General features: G+C 39.2%; 1 protein-coding gene and 1 non-coding gene across 2 annotated transcripts in view; one reads left to right on the forward strand and one right to left on the reverse strand.

Annotated features, from left to right (window-relative positions):
* The window catches only part of PLCB1 (phospholipase C beta 1), a 664399-nt gene that overhangs the window by 91310 nt on the left and 550020 nt on the right, over positions 1-23069 (reverse strand). The window contains exons 25-27 of the mRNA XM_029917918.1: positions 20523-20549; positions 19944-20190; positions 16072-16252 (exon numbers count right to left, since the gene is read on the reverse strand). Coding sequence (XP_029773778.1) covers positions 16072-16252; positions 19944-20190; positions 20523-20549 — 455 coding nt within the window. The remainder of the gene's footprint in view (positions 1-16071; positions 16253-19943; positions 20191-20522; positions 20550-23069) is intronic.
* LOC115275587 lies at positions 8560-8694 on the forward strand. The gene has a single exon (XR_003901648.1). It is a non-coding gene; the product is annotated as a small nucleolar RNA SNORA70 (small nucleolar RNA).

Here is a 23069-nt window from a genome sequence, read left to right on the forward strand (position 1 = left end):
AAAACCAGCATGTAATTTCTGTCCTTGACAGAATGTATTAAATAAGCAAACACCCCCAACAAGCAAAACAAGTACTACAATGTAAAAATATTAAAAAAAGAAAACCCTCTCACATGCATAAATGAAAGATTGCACACAAAGATAGTTGATACCTGTCTTCACTCTTCTCTTGAGAGTTCTCACCTCTTTTGCTCCCAGAACACACACCTTTATCTCATTCATTTAGTCACAGTCCAATAAATAACTTATCAAGTACCCAAGCACATGTCACTATCCTACAAACTCTGAGCCAATGACCCGGCTTTCTAGATCTTGCTACTCAACGTGTAGCATGACTGACATAGACCAGCAGCATTGGCATTGCCTGGGAACACAACAGAAATTCAAATCCTCAGGTCTGAGCCCAGATCAACTAAGTCAAAGTCAGCATTTTTAACAAGATTCTCAGGAGATTTGTGTTCATGTTACAGTTATTGTTACAGGTATTGTCTAAATTACTGAGAATGATGGAGATATAGAAGAAGTCCTCTGTTATGGACTGAATGTTTGTGTCCCCCTAAAATTTATATCGAAATTCTAACCCCCAATGTGACTGACCATATTAGGGGGTGGGTCTTTGGGAGGTGCTTAAGTCATAAAGTCTGAGCCCTCACAATAGAATCAATGCCCTTATGACGGAGATCCCACAGAGCTCTATCACCCCTGCAGCCATGTGAGGACACAGTGAGAGATTGGCCATCTACAAACAAGAAGTGGGCTTTCGCCAGATCTGGAACTTGAATCCTGGGCTTCCAGCCTTCAGAACTGTGAGAAAATACTCCTGAAACCAATACTGCACTGTATGTTAACTAACTAAAATAAAATTAACAAGAACTGTAAAAATAAACATTTATTGAGGTACCTGGGTAGCTCAGTTGGTTAAGCATCCAACTCTTGATTTCTGTTCAGGTCATGATCCCACACTTCGTGGGTTAAAGCCCCATGCCTGGCCCTGCACTGATGGCACAAAGCCTGCTTGGGATTCTCATCCTCCCTCTGTCTCTGCCTCTCCCCTCCACTCTCTCTCTCAAAAATAAATAAATCAATGTTAAGAAAAAGAGAAATAAACATTTATTGTTTAAGCCACTTAATCTATGGTAATTTGTTGCAGCAGCTGAAAGGGACTAAGACATTCCCTCAAATGCCCTCTTTTCTGTCTCAAAAGATCTTTGGCACTTTATCTACAATCTCTTCATTACCCCAAACTCAGTTTCCTCACTTCTGATGCAAGGATAACATTTCTCTCCCGAGTTGGCTGTGAAAACTGAAAGGAAAAACACACATGCAAGTCCTACTAGACCACTTGGTAGCTTCCTAACTTGGTTTCCTAACCTTTTGTTTGAGGAGAAAGGCCCTTGCCCTGTTTCCCATTCCTCTCACTTGTGGGAGGACCTGATCTACCATTTCATTTTCTCCTCTCAAACTTCCTTCTGCGCCGGACACATTCCCTTTGCATAAGAACACATCTCTGTTTTCATCACCCTTACAGAACCCTGAAATTTTGTTCCATCGTGGACCTTCCTTTCATTTCTGTACCTAAAATGAAAGCCCAATCACTGCTCCCAAAGCTTCAATATCCCAGCCCCCTATTTCAGCTCCACCATCTCACTTCCACTTAAACCACTGGAATTCACCTGACTTTGCTCTGAGATTACAAGAATTTTTTTGTTATTAGATGTGCTAGCCATTTCTCAGAACATAGCTTTTATTATTCCAGAGATTCAAAACGTTTCTTAGTTCATAGTGACCTTAGGATCTTTGTAATTTTTTCACGGTATGCTTAAGCTGAAAGAAACAAAAGGACAGTTGTAGTTATTTGTGAAATAATTAGGTTCAAACATAATAGTAGTACTTTGCGTGGTGTTCAACAGATGCTGTTGTTTCCTTAAAACATGTAATGTATATCGCATCGTGCCGCCGTGAGTTCAACATGGCGCCTCGGTGCCTTTACCCACAGCTGGGGATGATGACTTTATCCTATCGTTCTGACAGTGTGCCAGTGGCCAACCACTCTTACGCAAAACTCTTTCCTTAATTTATAGTATCTTCGGTAATTAGCACAGTCGCTTTTTTGACTCTTTTGGTGGCTTCAGCTCATTTCAACATTATCAGCTGCCTTTGCCCAACTCTACCTGCGATGGCTCACCAGCATCTCCACATTTCTACAAACAAGTTTAGGCTTGTCTCTCACAGAAGACAGGTCATCGTATTTTCCCACTAAGTATTATCACTCAGTTCAAAAATGGACATTATGTTTGATTTCCTTCTTGGGTACTTTCCACATCTAGTGAGACACAGAGATTTGGGAATTATTCCTGTTACAACATATCTCATGGCTTTGTGTTAATAGCATTCTGGCATACATTTTCACTAACTCTGGTCTGAACTCAGTGAGAATTCGCTTCCTGCCCTTAGTCTCTCCGCAGTCTTTCCACTACATCCCAAATATTCTTCCTTTTTGTACCAAAAGCCTTATGTACCAAAGCCTTAACTGACTCTCTCTCCCCAAATGCTCCAGCTCTAAATTTCCTTTCATGACTAGCATGCACCATCATACTCGATAAACTAGGCAGTATTTTGTTCTCAGAACTGTCCAGGCACACATCTGCTTCTGTATTTTGTCTCATGTTATTCTTCCACCTTGATGATATTTCCATTTGAATGGGAGACAGCACGCTATAGAACATTCCCCGTGATTACAGAAAGTTTCATTATACTGGGCTGCTCTGTCTGCCTCTGATAAGGGAGTGGGTACCAGCCAAGAGGTCTGCCTGTCTTTGTCCCTTTCCTTTCTAAACCAGTCTTTGCTGATTCCCCCCTTTGACTGCCCAGAAAACTCTAGACTTTGATCCCTTAACTGGCTATTCTGTAAAATATCACTTACAAAAAATAATGATAATAACTAAAATAAAATATCACTTACAGATATTTACCTTTGTGTGTTCATACTTTATTATTTCTCCCCAAAAGAATGCCACCACTGCAATCGCCTTTCCTTATTTTTTTTTTGGAACCTCAGACTCAAAACAAAATAGGTGCTCAGAAAATGTGAATAAAATCTTTTTTTAAGTGTTTATTCATTTTGAGAGAGAAAGAGAGAGAATGCAAATATCTATTTATCTATCTATATCTATATCTATATCTATACCTATATCTATATCTATATCTATATCTATACCTATACATATCAAGCTAAGTTTTGTTTCTTTAGGAACAAATGCCTTATAATGAAATCCAGGTATATTTTTAAAAACATGGCTCTTGCATGCAGCTAATGAAAACAGTGTTTCCATAGAATCACAAAGACTATATATTTTAAAAACAACATCTCTGTGATAATATGGCAAATATGTAAATGTCTTTCCATTCTGCTCAGTTCCCCTGGTGTCTCCCACTCCCACTCATCCATACTACAGAACCCGCCCCCCTCTCCCCCCCCCAACCAGAGCATGCTGCCCTTTTCAGCTATTTTCAAAAGACCATCACTTTTACTGTAATTCTGCCTTTTCAGCATTTACTGTTTTCATTGTATCTTCCTTTATTTAAGGTCCATCAGGCAGAATGATTAATATTATGTCTTTGTTAATAATGTGTCACTATTGTCAGACTCCCATAAAACTGGCAATGAGATTATATATATATGCATCAATAATTTATCTCTTTCCTACACTAACAAGAGAGTTGGAGCTTACTTATGGTTTTCTACCTAACACTACTTCTCCAGGAAGAACTTCTTCTACTTTCTGAGAACTGGCTCTGTACCAAATCAGGTTCCAATGGGGGCTACTGTATTTTTTTACCCCCATACCTTGGCCAAGGTTACTGGTCCAGAGGAGGCATCCATCCAAGTTGGACCAGTCATACCCTGACTTTAGCCACCGAAGATTGATCTAAGGCTGCAAGTTTGGCTGATCATATGACCCTAACAAAGCTTTTCTCCGGATTTTTCCAACCTGCTACTGGAGAAAGAATAATTTAGATGGGCTGGTGCCTATATTTTCTGAGAAAGGGAAGCCTATGTGCTTTTGGAAAAGAATAGTGCTAATACACATTGAAAAGCAGGAGAGAGTAAGTGAGAGAGATAGAGAGAGAGAGAGAAGGAGGGAAGGAGAAGGACACACAGAAAGAATAGAGAGAAAAGGAGAGAGATACAGGCAGACAGAAATGGAAAGTTCTGCTAGTGGTTTCTGGCATCTAGTTCTCCATCTCTTCCCTTTCCTGGTGCGAATGGACAAACTTTTCTTATGTGATCTGCTTTGTATTTTCTTGTATATAAGTTAGTTCAACATCGATTTCTGTCACTTGCAACAAAGAGAATACTGACAAAAAAATAGAAATAGAAACTCCCAATAAGATAAAGGAGCGTCTCTGAGTATTGGGTTCAGGATTTCTATCACATAAGATGTGAAAATTGGGCCCAAAAGAGGGATTTTTCACACAATAATTGAAGTGCTTTTTAACTAACCTAAGGGTACACTCACTTTTGGTGTATTTATTAGCAGATAGACTCTACTCAGAGAATTGTTCGATCGTGTATTAATCACAAAACTCACTGAAGATAGGAAAGAAGAAAAGATTACTTTAGAATTCCAGGGGAAAAATACCAAGAGCGTCCATGGTTAAAGTGAAATGCAGTGAGCAACATTTAATTTTAACTTTTTATATGATTCTTTTTTCTGGCCCAAAGGAATAGACACATTTCAGTTATTGGGCTTATTTGCTTACCACTCATGACAACTCTTCTAGTTAAATGTTCCAAACCTTTTAAGGAGCGAAAAAGGAAGGCCCTGGGGGAATATAATTTCATGCTTGTTTTCAACTCTGTGCTGAAATTCACAAGGGTTAGCCGTTTGAGGGTGAGAGAATGGTTTCCAGGGGACAGAATAATTCCTTGACTCTACCTCAAAAGGGATAAAAAAACAAACGTGGACAGAAATTGTGATGTTTGGAGTCTCTTCTTAAGAAGGCCAATTTGGAAACAAAAAGCCAAGTATAAAATGTTCACATTTCAGGCACAGCCCTTCTTCCTTCCCCTTCCAGGGATATCTAGAGAAGGTACTACTCTCTTTTCCGTTCATTAAAGCATCCACTCTGAATTTTCACTCTAATTTTTTTTATACTTCTACAAATAATTAATTTAACTAAGTAATGATCTATGGGCATTATTGACCATTTAAATCTTTTTTAATGTTTATTTATTTTTGAGAGAGAGAGACAGAGAGAGACAGAGCGTGAGTTGGGGAGGGACAGAGAGAGGTAGACACAGACCCTGAAGCAGGATCCAGGCTCTGAGCTGTCAGCATAGAACCCTACACGGGGCCTGAACCCACAAACCAGGAGATCATGACCTGAGACAAAGTCACACACTTGACCAACTGAGCCACCCAAGCGTCCCATTATTGACAATTTAAGTGCAAGATGAATGTTCACATTGGTTTGTATCCTACCCATTTGAATTGAGAAATATTTATTCATTCAATCAACCAATATTTACTGAGCACCTATGGTGTGCTGGACACTGCACCAGTACTAATGGTCTGATTGTGAGCTCACAGATGGGCCTGGTCCATGGGAGCTAATATTCTCCACTAGCTCTCTTTTCTTTTCAGAACAAGAGTAAAATCTTGGACTAAAAGGGCAATCATCATTCTCTGAGATATTCTTTCATACCTATGAAATTATTTTTTTAATTTGCATAGCCACATAGAATTTACAGCAGGTTATTTGAGTCTAAATGTCTAAAGGATCCTTGGAATTTTTTCCTAGCTGGGCAATAAAATAATTAAAAATGAAAATCTGACCAATGTCAATAAGCTGGCCCAATGAAGTCATAACATTTAAAATTATTTTTCATTAAAATTTTTTTTGTTTTTTATTTATTTTGAGAGACAGAGAGAGACAGTGCCAGCAATGGAGGGTCAGAAAGAGAGGGAGATACAGAATCTGAAACAGGCTCCAGGCTCTGTGCTGACAGCTAGCTCGGGGCTGGAACCCATGAACCGTGAGATCATGACCTGAGCTGAAGCATCATGACCTGAGCTGAAGGTGTATGCTTAACCGACTGAGCCACCCAGGCACCCCTAAAATTATTTTTCATTTTAAAACTATGTCACCCTTGCAGCTTTCTGGGAAATATAAATCGATCATTGTAGCATACTGTTTAATGATATTTTGGTATTCCTTTCTTTAAATTTTTTTTTAACATTTATTCATTATTTGAGAGACAGAGTGAGACACAGAGTGCAAGTGGGGGAGGGGCAGAGAGAGAAGGAGACAGAATCCAAAGCAGCCTCCAGGATCTGAGCTGTCAGCACAGAGCCCAATGTGGGGCTTGAATTCATAAACCTTGAGATCATGATCTGACCCAAGTCAGATGCTTAAGCAACTGAGCCACCCAGGTACCCTTGGTATTTGTTTATGAGGCTATCAATTGGAAATGTTTTCAAACTTTTTTTAAAAAAATCAAGAACTTTGGTAAAGAGAGCTCTACTTCTGGTATGCTAATGATGCGTGGGTTTTGCCAGTGAGAAAATTTTGCATTTCATCAAGTTGAGATTATTATATATGATTAAATCAATGAAGAAAACAAAAACCAAACCATTATAGCTCTAGGGTAAGGCTTCATAATTTTAAAACATGTCAAAATCATTTAATATAGTAAAGAAAACAAATAAGTACGGGTTACTACTTAGATGTGGGCAAGTAGTAATAAACTACAGAAAAGGAGATCTGATTAAAAGATGTGTGCTTTGTACTGTGGTTTGTTACTAAAATAGGACAATAAATCATGAGCTTAACATTTCAATAGTCCCTTTGGAATCTAGACTTTGAAGAGCTGCCTGTAAAGATAAATATCACAGCATGTCACCTCCTTTTTTTATTAATGCAAAATATATCATATCAGCATGCTGACTTGTCAGGGGGAAGGCAATGAGGCCCATAATTCCAGAGGGCATAAACAAAATTATCAGACTTGTGGGTTCTATTTTGGAATTTTCCTTTGAGCAGATTCCCTTCTGTTCCCTAAGCTTCTTTAAGTTGATACAAGTCAGGGCGCCTGGGTGGCTCGGTCGGTGAAGCATCTGGCTTCAGCTCAGGTCATGATCTCATGGTTGGTGGGTTTGAGCCCTGCTTCGAGCTCTGTGCTGACAGCTTGCTCACAGTCTGGAGCCTGTTTCAGATTCTGTGTGTCTCTCTCTCTCTGACCCTCCCCTGCTCATGCTGTCTCCCTCTGTCTCTCAAAAATAAATAATAAACAGAAAATAATAAAAAAATTGATATAAGTCAAGACCATTGTTTTCTTTGCCTTTGGGGATTGTTCTGTTTACTAACTTTTTTTCTTAATATTACCTAGTTTCCAATTAACACATAAGAGTACACTAAGATATCTTGTACACACAAAGAAACACCAAAGTTTATTGCATTAAATTGTAATCCTCATTATTACTTTTATAGGCCCAAGAGTTGGATCATTTCTGATTTTATAATTAAAGGAAACTAGCATTACTGTACAAGGCATTCTTGTACAAAATTTTTGTTTTACAACAAGGTGAAATGATTTAGCTAACATTGTGCAACTAAAAATGGAAGACATGTCTTCTCATTTTAAATCTTGTGCAAATAGTCCATTGGTAAAGAATGATGACTATTTTCTAGGCACTGTTAAGTTTCCATGGATTATTTTATTGGGTCTCACATCCAAATTATGAGGGCTGTGTGTGGATTATTATCCTACTTCTCTGCCACTTACTGTATTCATACTCTTTGTGTTAGGACTTGCAGCTCCCCTGAATAAAAGATACAATCTATTTCCCTATCCCTTAAATCTGAGCAAATCTTATGACTTGCTTTGACCAAAGATGGAGCAAGAAGTTTTGAGACCTCTCAAAATACCTTGCCCATTTCCTCTTGCTCTCAAGTGGAATTATATTCATTCCACATGAACAAGCCCAGGGTAGCCTGATGGAGGATGAAAGATGTGGATCAGTCATGTCTTGACCCAGCCGACAGTCAGCCAACCTTCAGGAGCAGAGCTTCTAGGTGAGGGGCAGCTGAACCAGAGACACATGAATGAGCCTAACCAGCACTAGAGGAGCCATCCAGCTGAGTAAAGCTCAAATTGCTACACACAGAATCATCAGCTAAACAAATTGTCATTTTAAGGCAATACATTTTGAGGTGTTTGTTATGCAGCCCATGATAAAGATGGGCATTCTATTTGCAGACCTGTCTGACTTCACAACCTGTACTCTTAACCACTGTAAGTCCCCAAGGGCAGGGACTATACTTAGGCTTGGTCCATATGGAATTCCCCCACCAGTATGAGGCCTACAGTAGGCCTTCAATAACTTTTCATGAATGAATGATTATATAAGTATATTTCATACTCTCTAATTTGCCCAACCTCTGAAAACAATAAATGCAAAGATACCACATGAACTCTGTGGGTCAAAAGGAAAGGAGACAATCCAACAGAAAAGTAGGTGATGGATGTGAATGGGCAGTTTATAAAAAGAAAATCTGCAATCAGTTAAGCTGAATATGCTCTATCACCCCTGGGGACCTAGTGTGCAATTGTTGCAAACAGTAGCCTCTGTGGTAGTATGTACAGCCTGTTGTTTGTACTGGTTGCCCTAAGGGACAATGGAAACAACCCTTTCCAGTGGACATTCATGTCTGATTTGCTATCCCCAGTTTAGGCTCCAGACAGGATTGCAGGGTGTCTATGGAAAGCCCCAAGGCACAGTGACAAGGGTCCATGTTGAGTAAGTTGTCTTGTCTATCTGTACCAAGCTGTAGAACAAGGGGCATGTGATTAAGGTCCTATTCAGGGTTAACTTCGAGTTCCCTGACCATCTGAAGAGTCACATTTTCACAAAGTGGGTCTTGAACAAGTGAATGAATTGAGGAGAAGGTGGCTAAAAAGCGGCTCATCCCAGATGGCTATGGGGTGAAATACATCCCTAATCATGGCCCCTGGACAAATGGTTGACTCTATACTCTTGAGAGCCTTGGTGTTGCCCTCTTCTTGCTCATGCCCACCAATAAATCCTAACTCCTGTCAAAAAAAAAAAAAAAAAAGGAATACAAATGGCCAATACAAACATGGAAGTATGTATGCTCATAATTACAGAAATAGAATTTAAGATAATTTATATGTATACATATACACATACATATATATGTATGTATACATATGTATATATATGTATGAGAAGAACAACATCACTCTACTAGGGTTACTTAATGGTAATCAGAAAAATTTACAAATAAGAACATATTTTGACAATTCTTTCATTCTTTATTTCATTACTAAAGTCTTTTATTTATTTGTCATTTCTTATTGGGTCTGGAATGTGAAGTTTTCAGGAAAGTTAAGTCATTTATTTATCAAGAAAAATAATCCCACGTTTAAGTCAGAATATTGGAGGAAGACAGATAACACTATCACAACTCAGTAGAGTTACTTTCTTCCTGACACTGTAACTACTCCTGGCCTATATACTTTAGCTGGCTAGCCACAGAAGAGAGAAAATTCAAGGTTGGCTTCTGTAGAGGCTGCCACAGCAAATGGTGCTAACAGAAATCATCATGAGGAAGACAATGAGCTCCATTCAGCTGTAGCAGGATGTCAAAAACAACAATACACATTTATAATAGAAGTCAAGATTTCCTAGTCAATTCATGTATTATTTTACCTCATTAATAACAATGACTTGTGGATGTAATCTAATGAGATCATCCTTACAGTTCTATGAAGATTATTCTTATTTCCATTGGACAGATGAGAAAATGGAAGTTAAGAGTGGTCACATAGTTACTCCGTGGGAGAGCAGTGGCCAGAAATGACATTTGACTTCTAGACTTTCACTCATCACTACTCACATTCTGATGGGCCATCCATTAGTAGCTGGTCAGTATGCACCCTCAGCTTTTACCATTTAAACACATCTTTCAGTCCTTGGGATCAGCAGGCCCCAGGGACTTGGGGAATTCAGGTGGATGGATACTAATGTTGGTTTGAGTCCTATAAATGATTGCCAGTGAGATAAATAGGAGGACATATAGGAAGAATGCCAGCCATTAAGGTTGATGTGAAGGAAGGGAGAAATAAGTGGGACTGGTACATTTGGGAGACCCAAAATATGAGAAGCAAAGCAAAGCAAAACAAAACAAGCCTCTACAAAGGATAAAGAGTGTGGTTACTATGAGAGAAAATGAGGAAGTATTTTCTTGAAGCCATGAGAAAGAAGAAAAAGAGAGAAGAAAAAATGGCGGGCCAGGTAGCATATCAGTTGACAATTGACCCTGGCAACATCACCATGTAATCTCCTCTCACTAGGCTGAGTTTTCTGCTTGAATGTGATGCTAGGTCTCATTACTGACAGTGATCAAGATCCCCCGGGGAGACTCCCTAAGACTTTCTATCACTTACCAAAGTCATTTTTAAAATGAAAACCCTACCCTAATGGTATGACCAAACTCAGGGTCAGCCTACGGCTGTTGATGAAAAACAGATTAAGTTAGAGCAGATTCCCCAATGCTGTCATTGGAATGGGGGGTCTCCAGCTAAGTTCACAGATCCTCATAGTATCTATGGAGAGCTTTTAGGGAGTGCAAGAACTTGAATGGGTTTGGGGGATTTATATCTTTATTTTCACTCACCAACTGTTTGCTTCTGTTGCCAATATAGGCACTTCTGTGATTTCCACAGGCCCTGTGCTGTTAGCACCAATAGGTATCCATCCAGCTTGAAAATCAAGCATGGATAATGGAGCACATGCTGTATTTCCCATTTCAACTAAATGGAACCTTAGCCTTATTCCGAAATACATTTTGAGCATAGATGAGGGTCCATGGCTCTAGACCCTGCTTCTTGAATTTGAGTGTGTAACAAGTCACCTGGGACACCTATTAAAATGCAAAGTGTGATCTAGCAGGTCTGGGGTGGGGCATGAGACTCTGTGCATCTAACATGTGAGATCCCAGGTGATTTGGGAACCACACTTGAGTAACCAGGCAGCAGAGCTATTTGGATATAGAGTTTTTAAGGTTAAAGATTCATCTTTGGATAGGTATAAAAATTTCTTTGAAGCTATAGAGTCTATGAAATTTAGTGTGCAATTACCTAAAAAATATTCTGTTGGTATTTATCAATTTATAGAGTTATGTAAATTGTTCTCACACTTGGGATTTTGTACCAACTTGCTGATACCTTTGTTATTTCATTTATCATATGCTACTATAACTGTTTGTGATACACGATCCCCAAATGTGTATGATAACCACACCTTCTTCATCTTTATCTCCAGGGTTTATTACAGTGCTTTGCAAATGTTAAGTTTTTAATGATCATTTGGCAGGGAGTTTATTGATGTAATGGTTTCTTTCTTGATCTTTGAACAGTGGACACTGGTATTTGAAATGTATAATCACTACCCTAAACCCATCTATATTTAATTCCCAAAGCAATTTTTGGAGATGAGATATCTTGTTTAATTTTCCTCATCACCCAAATAGTTTTTTTTTACCTTGGGCCTACTTGCTTTTTAATTACACTTCCATTTGTCTAATTTAGCTAGAGAGGCCTCTTCATAACTCTGATCCACAACCAAAGATAGAAATGACACTTCTGGGTGCTTCTTTGTCAAAACATTTCCTGGTACAACAATTTCTGCTGATACTATTGGAGTGATACAAAGTTCTGATACATGCCAGCTCCAGGCATGTAGTATAAATTGCAGACGTCCCAAAATGGCCATAACGTAAACTTTGTGTGGTTCTAAGTCCTAGATGTTTACGTGGTTCTAAGCCTTACCTTCTTTACTAAAGGATACAGGTGTGTTCAAATGCATCGGGGCTTCATCTGAAACCCGGATTCATAATCACAAAGGTGAAGGGGTGAGTTTTTTGAGTATATTTGGCCTGAAAGGGCCAGACTGGCTTGGACATATATGTATGTTTTTTTTTTTTTTTTGAAAACTCTTCAAAGTTTTTACTATGGACACACTCATTGCTTCTGAGGGCAAGGGGAGTTGAAGCACACATTGTGGGACTGCCACCCCCAGTGGGAGTTCCACTACCTCTCCTGCTCCTGTGTCCCATCAGGTGGGAGTTTTTGACCTCTAAGCTCAGCTTGGTCTTCCCTGGTTCCCAGCCTACCATCTGATCTGGGAGAAAATCTGTTGAGTGGCTTGCTCTCTGTGCCCTCTTCTAGTGGCATTTGCTGTGGTGCCTCTGGCTCAGGTGTTTCTCCTGTGATGTTGAGCTTGTGCAGCACTTCCCTCTGATTTCTTCATCCATTTGTATAGTCCCCTGCTCCCTGAGGGCCTTTCTGGTATGTCTGGGCTTCTGTTTTCTTTTTTTTTTTAAACTTTTAAAAAATGTTTTATTTATTTTTGATACAGAGAGAGACAGAGCATGAGAGGGGGAGGGGCAGAGAGAGAAGGAGACACAGAACCGGAAGCAGGCTCCAGGCTCTGAGCGAGCTGTCAGCACAGAGCCTGACATGGGGCTCAAACCCATGAATGTGAGGTCTGACCTGAGCCAAAGTCGGAAGCTTAACCGACTGAGCCACCCAGGTGCCCCTGGGATTCTGTTTTTATTCACACTCTGAATTCTTGTTTTGTGACTTTCCCATGAGTATTGAGTTTCCCTCTTACTCTGCTGTGTCTCTTACCTTGGGGAATGGAATCTTGCCAGGGTCTGAAACTCTGGGGAAACTACAGGTGATTATGGCTGGATTGTCTAGTCCTTAGAGTCATATTCACCCTGTTTGTCAATTGCAGTCATCTGCCAGAGGACCCCAGGACTTCTAACCCCTTGGACTACCAGTCATCTGAACTGTGCTTTGGATGACTCTTTCCTGAGCCCCTACTCTTCACCATGTACTAGAAGAGTGGTCCTTGTAGAGATTACTTCAGATCACCTCACTCCTCCACTCAAACCCCTCCAGTGGTGTCAACTGCACTCTAAGTGAAACATAGAGGTCATACAGAGGCCCGCAGCCCTATAAGATCTATCCCCAACACCAAAAGTCCCATTTCTGACTCAAGACCCTATAGTCATCCTCAGACAGGGCCACCCTGCTGGTCCCCCAACAGACAGGCCCATCCCTGGCCCAGAATCTTTGCATTAGTTAATCCTTTTGCTCAGGAAAATCCTGTCCCCTGTGTTCACAGGGGTCAGTTCTTCACTCTTAATTCATATGCTGCCTCTCAGTGAGTCCTTTCATGGCTACTCGATTTAAAATTTCAAAGAATGCTCCTCATCTTTCCCTCCATCCCCATTCCCTATTTCCCATCTTTCACTGATTTTTCTCCTAACCCCTATGACCACCTGACATAGTATATCTTTTTACTAGCTTATTTTGTTCATGGTCTGACTCCTCATCTAGAATGCAATCTGCATAAAGGTTAGGGTTGTTGTCATTTTTATCCTCTTTTATTTTAAAATATTTACTAATGAGGTAGAAAACAAATATTTGTTGAATGAATGAATAAATGAATGAATGAGGGTTTCTTTGCAAGGTGATAAAAATGTTCTCAAGTTGTGCTGATGGTTGTACATTTCTAAGAGTATATTAAAGACCATTGGAGTGTACACTTTATTTCTATGTTCTTTATTTATAAATGTTTATTTATTTATTTTGAGACAGATAGGGCTAGAGAGCAAGCAGGTGGGACAGAGAGAGAGGGGGAGAGAAAGAGAGAGAATCTCAAGAAGGCTCCACACTGTCAGTGCAGAGCCCCAGGTAGGGCTCAAACCCACAAACTGTGAGATCATGACCTGAGCTGAAACCAAGAATTGGATGTGTAACCAACTGAGCCACTCGGGCACCTATTTTAATAAAGTGAATTGGATGGCATATGAAATAAAGCTGTTGGGAAGAGAGGGAGAGACAGGTACCATATCCCAGGCACTGTAATGAAGGAGTTGGCTGTGCATGGCCTGTGTGAGTACAATGTGAGGTCATTATGATAAGCTTGGCTTGAAATCTGAATTAGCAGAGGTATCTGCATAGTAGTTATAAAGCGGTGGCTCTAGAATCAGAGGTCCAAGGTTCAAATCCCAAATGCACCACTTTCTAGTTGTGGAATCTTGGGAAAGTCACTGAATTTCTCTGTTTTTTTTTTCCCCCAAAATAAGCTGACAATAGTACCAAACTTCAGTGGTTGTTGTGGGAAGGATTAAATTGAACAATTTCTGTAAATGGCTTAGCACAGGATATGGCTCCCACGGTGAATGTTCAATACCTGGTTGCTATTTTAATTATTAAAAAAAATTTTTTTAGCATTTATTTAATTTTGAAAGACAGAGAGAGACAGATCATAAGTAGGGGAGGGAGAGAGAGAGAGAGAGAGAGGGACACACAGAATCTGAAGCAGGCTCCAGGCTCTGAGCTGTCAGCACAGAGCCCGATGTGGGGCCTGAACCCATGAACCGTGAGATCTTGACCTGAGCCGAAGTTGGATGCTCAACTGACTGAGCCACCGAGGCACCCCGCTATTTTAATTTTTAATATTGTTGTTATTTTCTGGAGTCCTAGAGATACGCTGCTGGAAATAATCAGATGGTGTGGTTGTAGCGAGGTCTCAAAGCCATTATCTCTCACTAAGATCTACTTAGACTTTCTCTTGCCTGTCAGGCAATCCCTCACTTATCCAAACCTTACCCCTGCTGTACTATACTTTAATGTCTTGGATCCTATTTTAGTAGTTCACAAACAAGGTGGCTCCAGATCAGGTGGAGCTTGTTAAAATTCTCAAGTCTCACATTTAGGAGTGAAGCAGGGGTCCTTAAAGTGTGGTCCTGGGACCTGAAGCATCAGCATCACCAGCCCTACAAGAGGCTGAATGAACTGGAAATTCAGGGCAAAGACCAATAACCTGTGTTTTAACAGGCCTTCTAGGTGATTTTGATGCATGCTGAAGTTGAGAATAATTGGCCAAGTGGAATCTGAATGTCTGATAAGCTCCTCATGTGATTCTGACCTGCTTGTTTGCATATTACCATTGCAGAACTGCACTAGGTCAACAGCATTACACTGAATCACCTATTACATAGTGATGGCAAAACCATCCACTGATGTCCAAAGCAGAAACAGCCTCAGAATTCTCTTACATGGACAGGCTCTCAGCAAAGAAACAGACAGCTCAGACAAACACATACAAACTCTGGCTACACTAATTTCTATTAGCTTACTTATTTGTTTTATTTAGGGCATAAGATTTTTTTCAAGGCTATGTTATAATTTGATTCATTTAATCTGTTACCAAATACTTATCAAGACCATATTACATGTCAAGGCATCAACAACAGTGGAGGTAATTTCAGAACCTGTGAGAAAACATTTTGGAGGACAAAACAGATCACTAACAGAGACTATGGCATTGCTTCTCACAGGGAGCCTCAACAGTTAGGTTGGCCACGTAGATACTGATTCTCTTAAATGTAGGAGAGAGGACTGTAGGCTTTGTTTTAGTGCTGGCAAGGCCCAGTGATGCCAAAAAAAGTGAACATTTATTTGTAGTATGTTCTTAATTTTTTTGAAACAAGATAAGTGTTTTATAATTTCTTGTGAGAGTTCAAAGATTCTCCCCCCAAAAGCTGTAATAACCCCAAAATAAGTTAGTGAAAATAAAAACAATAAAACATAGCCTCACTGGGGAACAGAGAGGAGCTTGGTAAAGATGCTGAAATAGTGGATCTTGTAAAATATCACTGTGGTGGACACTAGGTACCCAAAGCAATTTCAAATCTTAAGAAATGATCTTGTTGCTTTTTAAAACCCAAGTAGTAAGGTTTGATTGTGCTTTTAAGCATGCATGAAATTCCATGTCACAATATGGATCTGAGAAATGCATCTTACTTCTGTTTATACCCTGGCATCAAGATAAGATTATTAGGTAAGGAAACAAGAGGAAGGCGCCAGCCACACTTGCCACTGTCTCTCTAAACTCATCCAAGAGCATCAAGACTTTTCTTTAGAAAAGACGGTTCCAGCTATAATATCGTATTTCTCAGTCTTACCAGTTTAATATGTTCTCGCTTCTGGTATTTTTCACTGTAATACTGTTCTTGTCGAAGATTAAGCAGCTGCTGCTGCTGTTTGTCCTTCAGGTCTATTAACTTTTGGGTCATTTCAGCATCTAGGGCAGCAAGATCTTGCTCAATTGTTGATGAACCATGGTCGGGACTGCTGGGTTCTGATCTGCAGAGACACAGAGCTTGACTCACAAAACATGCAGGTCATAACAAGGTGGAGGAAAAGTTGTACACCAGAGTTCCTCCTCTATAGAGTGCTGTGTTTGGAAACAAATGTTTTGGTAAAATACTTGAGATAGAGGCTGATACCCCAAGGACAAGCTTAGCAGAGGAGGGTCTCCAAACACAAGAGAGTGGATGACATTTGTGAGATTTCAGGTAATGGCAGAAAAGGAAAGCCAGGAGATAGGGGTCCCTGTCATACTGGTGGAGAGAATGATAATCCCCCCTTGGGAAAAACAATGTCTAGTAAGGAATTTTTAAGACTTCAATTTTTTAATATTTTAATAAAATGACATGTATAATGTAATTCCCAGTTGCTTATCTCTTAAAACAGGTTCAGTGGACTCTACATAGATTGATTTCTATCAGGAAGGTTGAAACAGTGGTAAATTTTGCATCCGGATCATATGGATAGAAAACAGAACATGTGCAGACTCCACATGCTGGCAGGCCCTCCTCTTCGCTCCCCACGCTGACATGTTCTGTTTCTTGACATCTTTTAATAGAAAAGATACATTACTAAAATAAGTTTCTTTGGAGGACGTACCAGCTTCGTGGATATCTCTATCCCAAATGGCACTTTCCTACAAATGCTTAGGTTACAAGAGAAAGGAGGATGCATGAGTTCATTGAAAAATATTTATTGAGTGCTTACTCTTGCAGGGCAACTTTCTTTGAGTTATTCATAGTCAGAGAAGTATACAGATATTGAGAAGTTTAAGAGTAATGTTGAAATAAACCAAAGCAATTCTAACTCATTGTTGTGCTAAAACATCTGGTGTGATTCCTTCAAATCGTGTGCTCTTACCTTTTTTAGGACACACAGGAGAGGAGTTAGTATTGAGAGTGGGTTACCAAGAGCAGGTCTGTTTTCTTCATTCTTATGGAAACTTCTGCAGTAAGAAAACTAAACCACTTAAGATATCTCGCACATCAGATTCTACCTCCCTGTTTTTCACTTGTGGCCACGTGGAACAGGTAGACATTTCTTGACTCAGCTGGCACTAATTTTTGTTGCTTTCCCTTTGATTTAGACCAGCACTGATGGCATTACAGGGAGAGGCAGTTGATTAGGATCCTATTTTGGCAAATAAGAATTCCCTCAGAAGTTTCTATTTCTATTTTTGTGTGCAATGCCAAATGAGAATAAACACCCTACAATGCTTATGGAATCTGATACATCAGAATGACATGGCAGCACAGAGAGTTGATGACATTTGTCATTCTCCATCCTAGCAGGAATACGAGTTTATCTGTCAATATCACTATAAGTAGCCCTGGTGAGATGACGTCCATCTTGGCATGAACATGACACCCATATATTGTCTTTTGTAGCAGGAAGTCAGTGTAGCCAGAACGGAAAGGTGCTTCTTCAATCAGCCACAATCACTACAACCGCTGTGGCAAAGACAACAGGTCAACATTTATTGACCTCTACACGTGCCAGGCACTCTCTACTTTTGGCTTTCACAGCAACCCAACAAGTAGGTATGACTGTCCCCAACTTACATTTGAGAAAACTGAGGTTCAGTGAGACAGTTTGCCTAAGGACACAGTATGGAGGGGCCCAGAGCAGCTTGTCCAAGGACAAATATCCAGAAGAAAACAAAGTCTGTGGTTTTAAAAACAATTTAATCATTGCACGCCAATGTCTGGACAGAAACTACCTTTGAATGACCTGCTCTTGCCACGATGTGGAAACATCAGTTGAGATGGTGGATATTTGGATAAGAAAATAATCTAATGGATATTATTTTCATTTAGTGCTCTGAGGTATTTTCAGGATTTTAATGTGCATCAAAGGTGACAGGAGATAGATGGACATGATCAGACCTCAGAGGCTTTGCCTCTTGAAGAAAAGATTCTCTTGATGTATCTTTTGATACTAGATGCTTAGGGATTTTTATTTTTTGAGGAGAAGTATAAAAAAAATAACCAAGGGAACAGTGTTTCTGTATCTGCTGTAAAAACATGGTTGAAGACATTATCCCCTGTCTCCTAATGCTGCCTGTATAAGATCCATGAGATGAATTCTTTTGTAATTTAATACTAGGAAAATGTTTATTTCTCTTAGAAAAACAAAAAATGTTATTTTAATCCAATAAGGAAAATTATCTAACCCTTACTCCCTTTTCTCAGAAGCTAAGAGCTAAATTCAGTGTTCCAAGACAGAAATTACATTAAATGGTGGGTACTGTCCAATAGAAATTTAACATGGGTCATGTATTTGATTTTTCCACATATGTGATTTAAAACTTGTAGTGGCTACCTTGAAAAGTAAAAAGAAATTAGTGAAATTAATTTTAACAACATATTTTACATAGCCTAGTACATCTAAAATATTATCATTTCAACATGTTATAAAAATAAAATCAATATAAACAATATAACTATATAAACTATTTTACCTTCTTTTTTAAAAAATGAAGCCTATGAAATCTACTATGTAATTTATACTCATGGCACCTTTCAATTTTAATGAGCCACTTTTCAACAGCTCAATAGTTGCATATGGTTAGTGATTTCCATCTTGGACAGCCGGTTTACATCTTGGGCAGCAGACTATGTATATGTGTGTTGTTTTTCTTTTTCTATTTTCATAAGATTTTTACATACAACTTCTTTGATAAGTTATTTCAGTACTCTATTAGGAGTTTTCAGTACATGGCTACTAAGTGAAAGAATATGTGAATAAAAAAATGACCACATACATATGACAACAACAGAAATTTAGAAGTTTTAGGCCAAGCTTCACTTGAATTCTTTGTGTACCTATGGGTAAATGTTAATCTCTTTAGCCTTTGGCTTCCTCCTTGAAGAAGTGGCTGATGTTTACCTGGAATCTGCTAAGACTACTAAAGTTCTACAAAATGGTGATGTTGCTTTTGAAAGCCCAAGTATTTTGTTTTGACTGTTTTTTGACCTTTAAGTTAAGCACATGTTAAATCATTTGTCACAATATAGATTTGAAATTGCCTTTTACATGTCTCTATAATCTGGCATCAAGGTAAGATTATTCTGTAAGGAAGTGTAAGAAAGAATGGAGTAGACTCAGTTCAATGACAATGGCTTCCATGTTCACACAGTTTCCTGCATTGCCATGAGAGCTACTTATGGGTGATAATTGTGTAAGTTTGGTGCCTGTCCTTGACTCCCCAGGGCACACAGTAGGCACTCAATTAATGTTGTGTGAATGAATGTGTGAGAGATGCTTCTCCTGATAAAGATCTGGGTATGTGGGGCTGGGGGGACCCCCTAGGCCCAAACATAAGGGTTATCTGTGGGCTTCAAGGAGGCCAGCAAATGGTAGTTGAGACCTCTCTTTTCTATAACAAGTCACTTCTTCAACTAGGTTCTAGAACACAGCAAAATTTCATACCTGTCAGGCAGCTATAATATGGGAAGTCAGCTAACTGGTATTGGGCCCACAGGCCATAAATCCAGGGTAGGATTCCCTCATATCTATTCTTAGAATGCAGGCAAATAAAGAAATGCAGCCCACAAGCAAAACTGAACTGAGGTGGTTTTCCTTCTTGCAATGTATCCAAAATATGGTGAAAAAACATCAAAAATCCATGTAAAGGACTCTTTTCCTTCATGCTATAAAACAATCCAGAAAATCTCATTCAACTTACTTTTTCTTACTGTCCTTTTTGGCTGTCTTTTCCAAAGCCGCCCTCCTTCTCAAGTAGTCATTCTGGATCTCATTATATTTTGTAGTGTGTTCTTTGATAAGGTCAGTGGTTTTCTTGTGGTGTCTTTTAACCAGGTCTTTCATTTCTTTGTAGTGCTTCTTTTGAAGTTTCACAAATGATTTCTGTTGCTTTAGCTCTTCAATAGTCTGTGCTTCCACTTCTGCAACAAACAAGTATAAGAGTGAACAGACGTGGAATGACTGCAAACACAGATGTAAAGAGGAGTAGCAACCTGCCTCTTGAGCAATATTTGCTTGATCCCAGCCAACTGGAGCTTACGAGCAGAGCTTGCATGTCAAACATATCTGGGTTCCAGTCTGGCTCTGTCACTTGCTAACTTTTGCAATTCAGTCACCAAATTTCTCAAAGACCCAATCTCTTCACTCATAATTTTTTGAAAGTTTGGGTTCCCTAGAAAGAAGGGGGGGAGGATTTAGGTGTATGTAATTAACTGAGAAGGGCTCAGGTGGAGGAAGTGCGTGCAGTGGACAAGGAAGAGGGAGGGGCTGAGGGATGGTGTGGTCTTAGCTGGAGCCTGGCTTCTGCCTGTCCGCGGGGGGCCTCTGGAGCACACAGTGCGTCTCATCTTGAAGTCAGAGGGTCAGCCTTTTGCATATTTGAGAAAGCCCATGAGGGGAGGCATAACCTCCTGAAGAGAGGGGTTTTCCCTTCAGCTGAGGGCAATTTACAAGAGAAGGGGGAGCCATATGCTGTTAGTGGCCAACACTCACCGCAGCTGGGCATAGGTACATTGGATGGTAAAGGAAACCTAGATGGGCACCAATAGGCTCCCCTTCAAGGACTTCAACATTTCCATTACTTTTTTAGGGTTGTTATTCTGATGAAATAAAAGAATCATACAAAGTATTTGACACAGTTTCTGCAAGTGTGCTTGTAGAGGCTTAAGAAATGATTACACAGTTTCTACAGTACCCTCTCTAAGGGTCACTATTCACATTGTAGGTTTGGATTTATCACAAATGTTCCAGTATAAAGCACTTTGGAAAGGGGGAAAGTCCCTTGATATGATTTACCCAAGGGCACTACAAGAGTTAGTGATAGCATATATTACTGCCTAATATTTTTTTAACGTTTATTTATTTTGAGAGAGGGAAAGTGCACGTGTGAGCAGGGGAGGGGCAGATAGAGAGAGGGAGAGAGAATCCTAAGTAGGCTCTGTGCTGTAAGCAAGGAGCCCAACACGGGGCTCGATCTCAATCCACTGCTTAGAAAACATTTAATGCTAGACCTTAAACCATTCTGTATTTTACTGACATATTTCATCAATTCTAGAATATACATCTTTAAAATATGTTAACCTTTCTGAAATTAAGAAGCTTTGTATAATTGATGGAGTGTCACAATTTGTTGTTTTTCTTTCTTAGCAATCCATGAATAACAGGGTGTTTTAAAATTGATGGTGTCTTAACTTCAATGAATTATCATATATTTGGGCCTAAATTAAGTCATAGTTCACATGTTTCCATCCTTTCATTTGAACGTTCTGCTTCTAGGAACAAAAATATATTATAAATATTTAGAACTGTCAAGAGACTCAGAAATAATATATGCCATGAAAAACCACAGACCTGAATAGAAATGAGTTATCTTGTGAATAAACACTGAAATCAGAATAATAATTTATGTTCTTAAATGCTAAGGTCATTAAGCAATTGAAAGATGCTCCCCTTTTTCATAATGTGGCTATTCTCTTGACATTCAATTCTTTTTGAGAAAGAGGCCAGAAAGAGAATCAGGTACATTTATCTAATGGTTTCCCTCAGGCCCAAACGGACTCATTATGGTTGCATATTAACTTTTATATTAGGAATTTATAATCCTCAGGAATTGCTGCATTTTTGGTGATGGATTATATCCCACTGCATTAAAATGGTATAGAGCACCTCAGTTACAGCAAGTTTAGCAACAAAGTTTGAGATGTTCCAACCTATGACTTAAAAAACAATTACACTGAAAGTAGTATTTTTTTAATTGTCTGTGGATGAAAGGCTATTCTTTGAATATGCTCTTACATAAAGAAACAAGCCACCCAGAGAGAACACTGCTGATACACTGGCACACAGCAACTGCATTTTGTCTACACATTTATGTATTCTATATAACACTGCAATCATGCTGTATTTACATTTCTGAATCTTGTTTTATGTGTTAACATCAAATTGTTTCCCATGGAGTTAAGTCTTTAAGAACACATTTTAATACGTTCCTCAAGTAATTTTTCTGTGCATATTTTACCTATTATTTGGGGATAATATAAATACACACACAAAAGTACTTAAATCACATTTTCACAGAGTGAACATGCTTCAGGGAACCACCACTCAGATCAAAATCAGAACATTGTCAGTGCCCTGGAGATCTTCTTTTTGGTTTTTGCATCCCCTCTGCCTTCCTAAGTACAATCCAAATCCGTGTTTCTAACAGACAAATTAGTTTTGCCTGTTTTTAGCTTTCTGTAGCAGAAATTATAAAGATTGTGTTCTTTTGTGTCTGGCCTCTTTTCCTCCACATTATTTATGCATATGAATTTTGTCCATATTGTGTATGATCATGGTTTATGTATCCCTACAGCTGTACTCCATTTTATTCTGTGAGTGTATCATGATTTGTTTACCTATACTACTGTCTATGGATATTTGGAGTGTTTCCAGTTTTTGGGTCTTACCTATAGAGATTCTTGTGGTGACATACGTTTGCATTTCCTCTGTGTATTGGGCCAAATACTCTACACACTTCCAAGACTCTGCTACATGCTGCTTATTGTGTGTGGCATGTGCCAATTTTAGTCCCCCTCATTTAAGGACCTAACCAAACATAAATTATTTCCCAACATCATAGTTCTTAAACACTCTGTGTTCTGCAGTTGCAAATGGTTCACATTCTGCATTTCTAAAATATGGCTTATGGTCAGCACGTTGGGAAGGCATGGATTCCTGTTCATTGGGTCATATTTATAGTATGAAACTATCCTTTGATTCTAAAATTGTTATTTTATGAAAATATATTACTTTTATACCAATAGAGTCCTATCTGCCAAATGCAGTT

The sequence above is a fragment of the Suricata suricatta genome, chromosome 12, assembly GCF_006229205.1.
Source record: "Suricata suricatta isolate VVHF042 chromosome 12, meerkat_22Aug2017_6uvM2_HiC, whole genome shotgun sequence".
Classification (NCBI taxonomy): Eukaryota; Metazoa; Chordata; class Mammalia; order Carnivora; family Herpestidae; genus Suricata; species Suricata suricatta.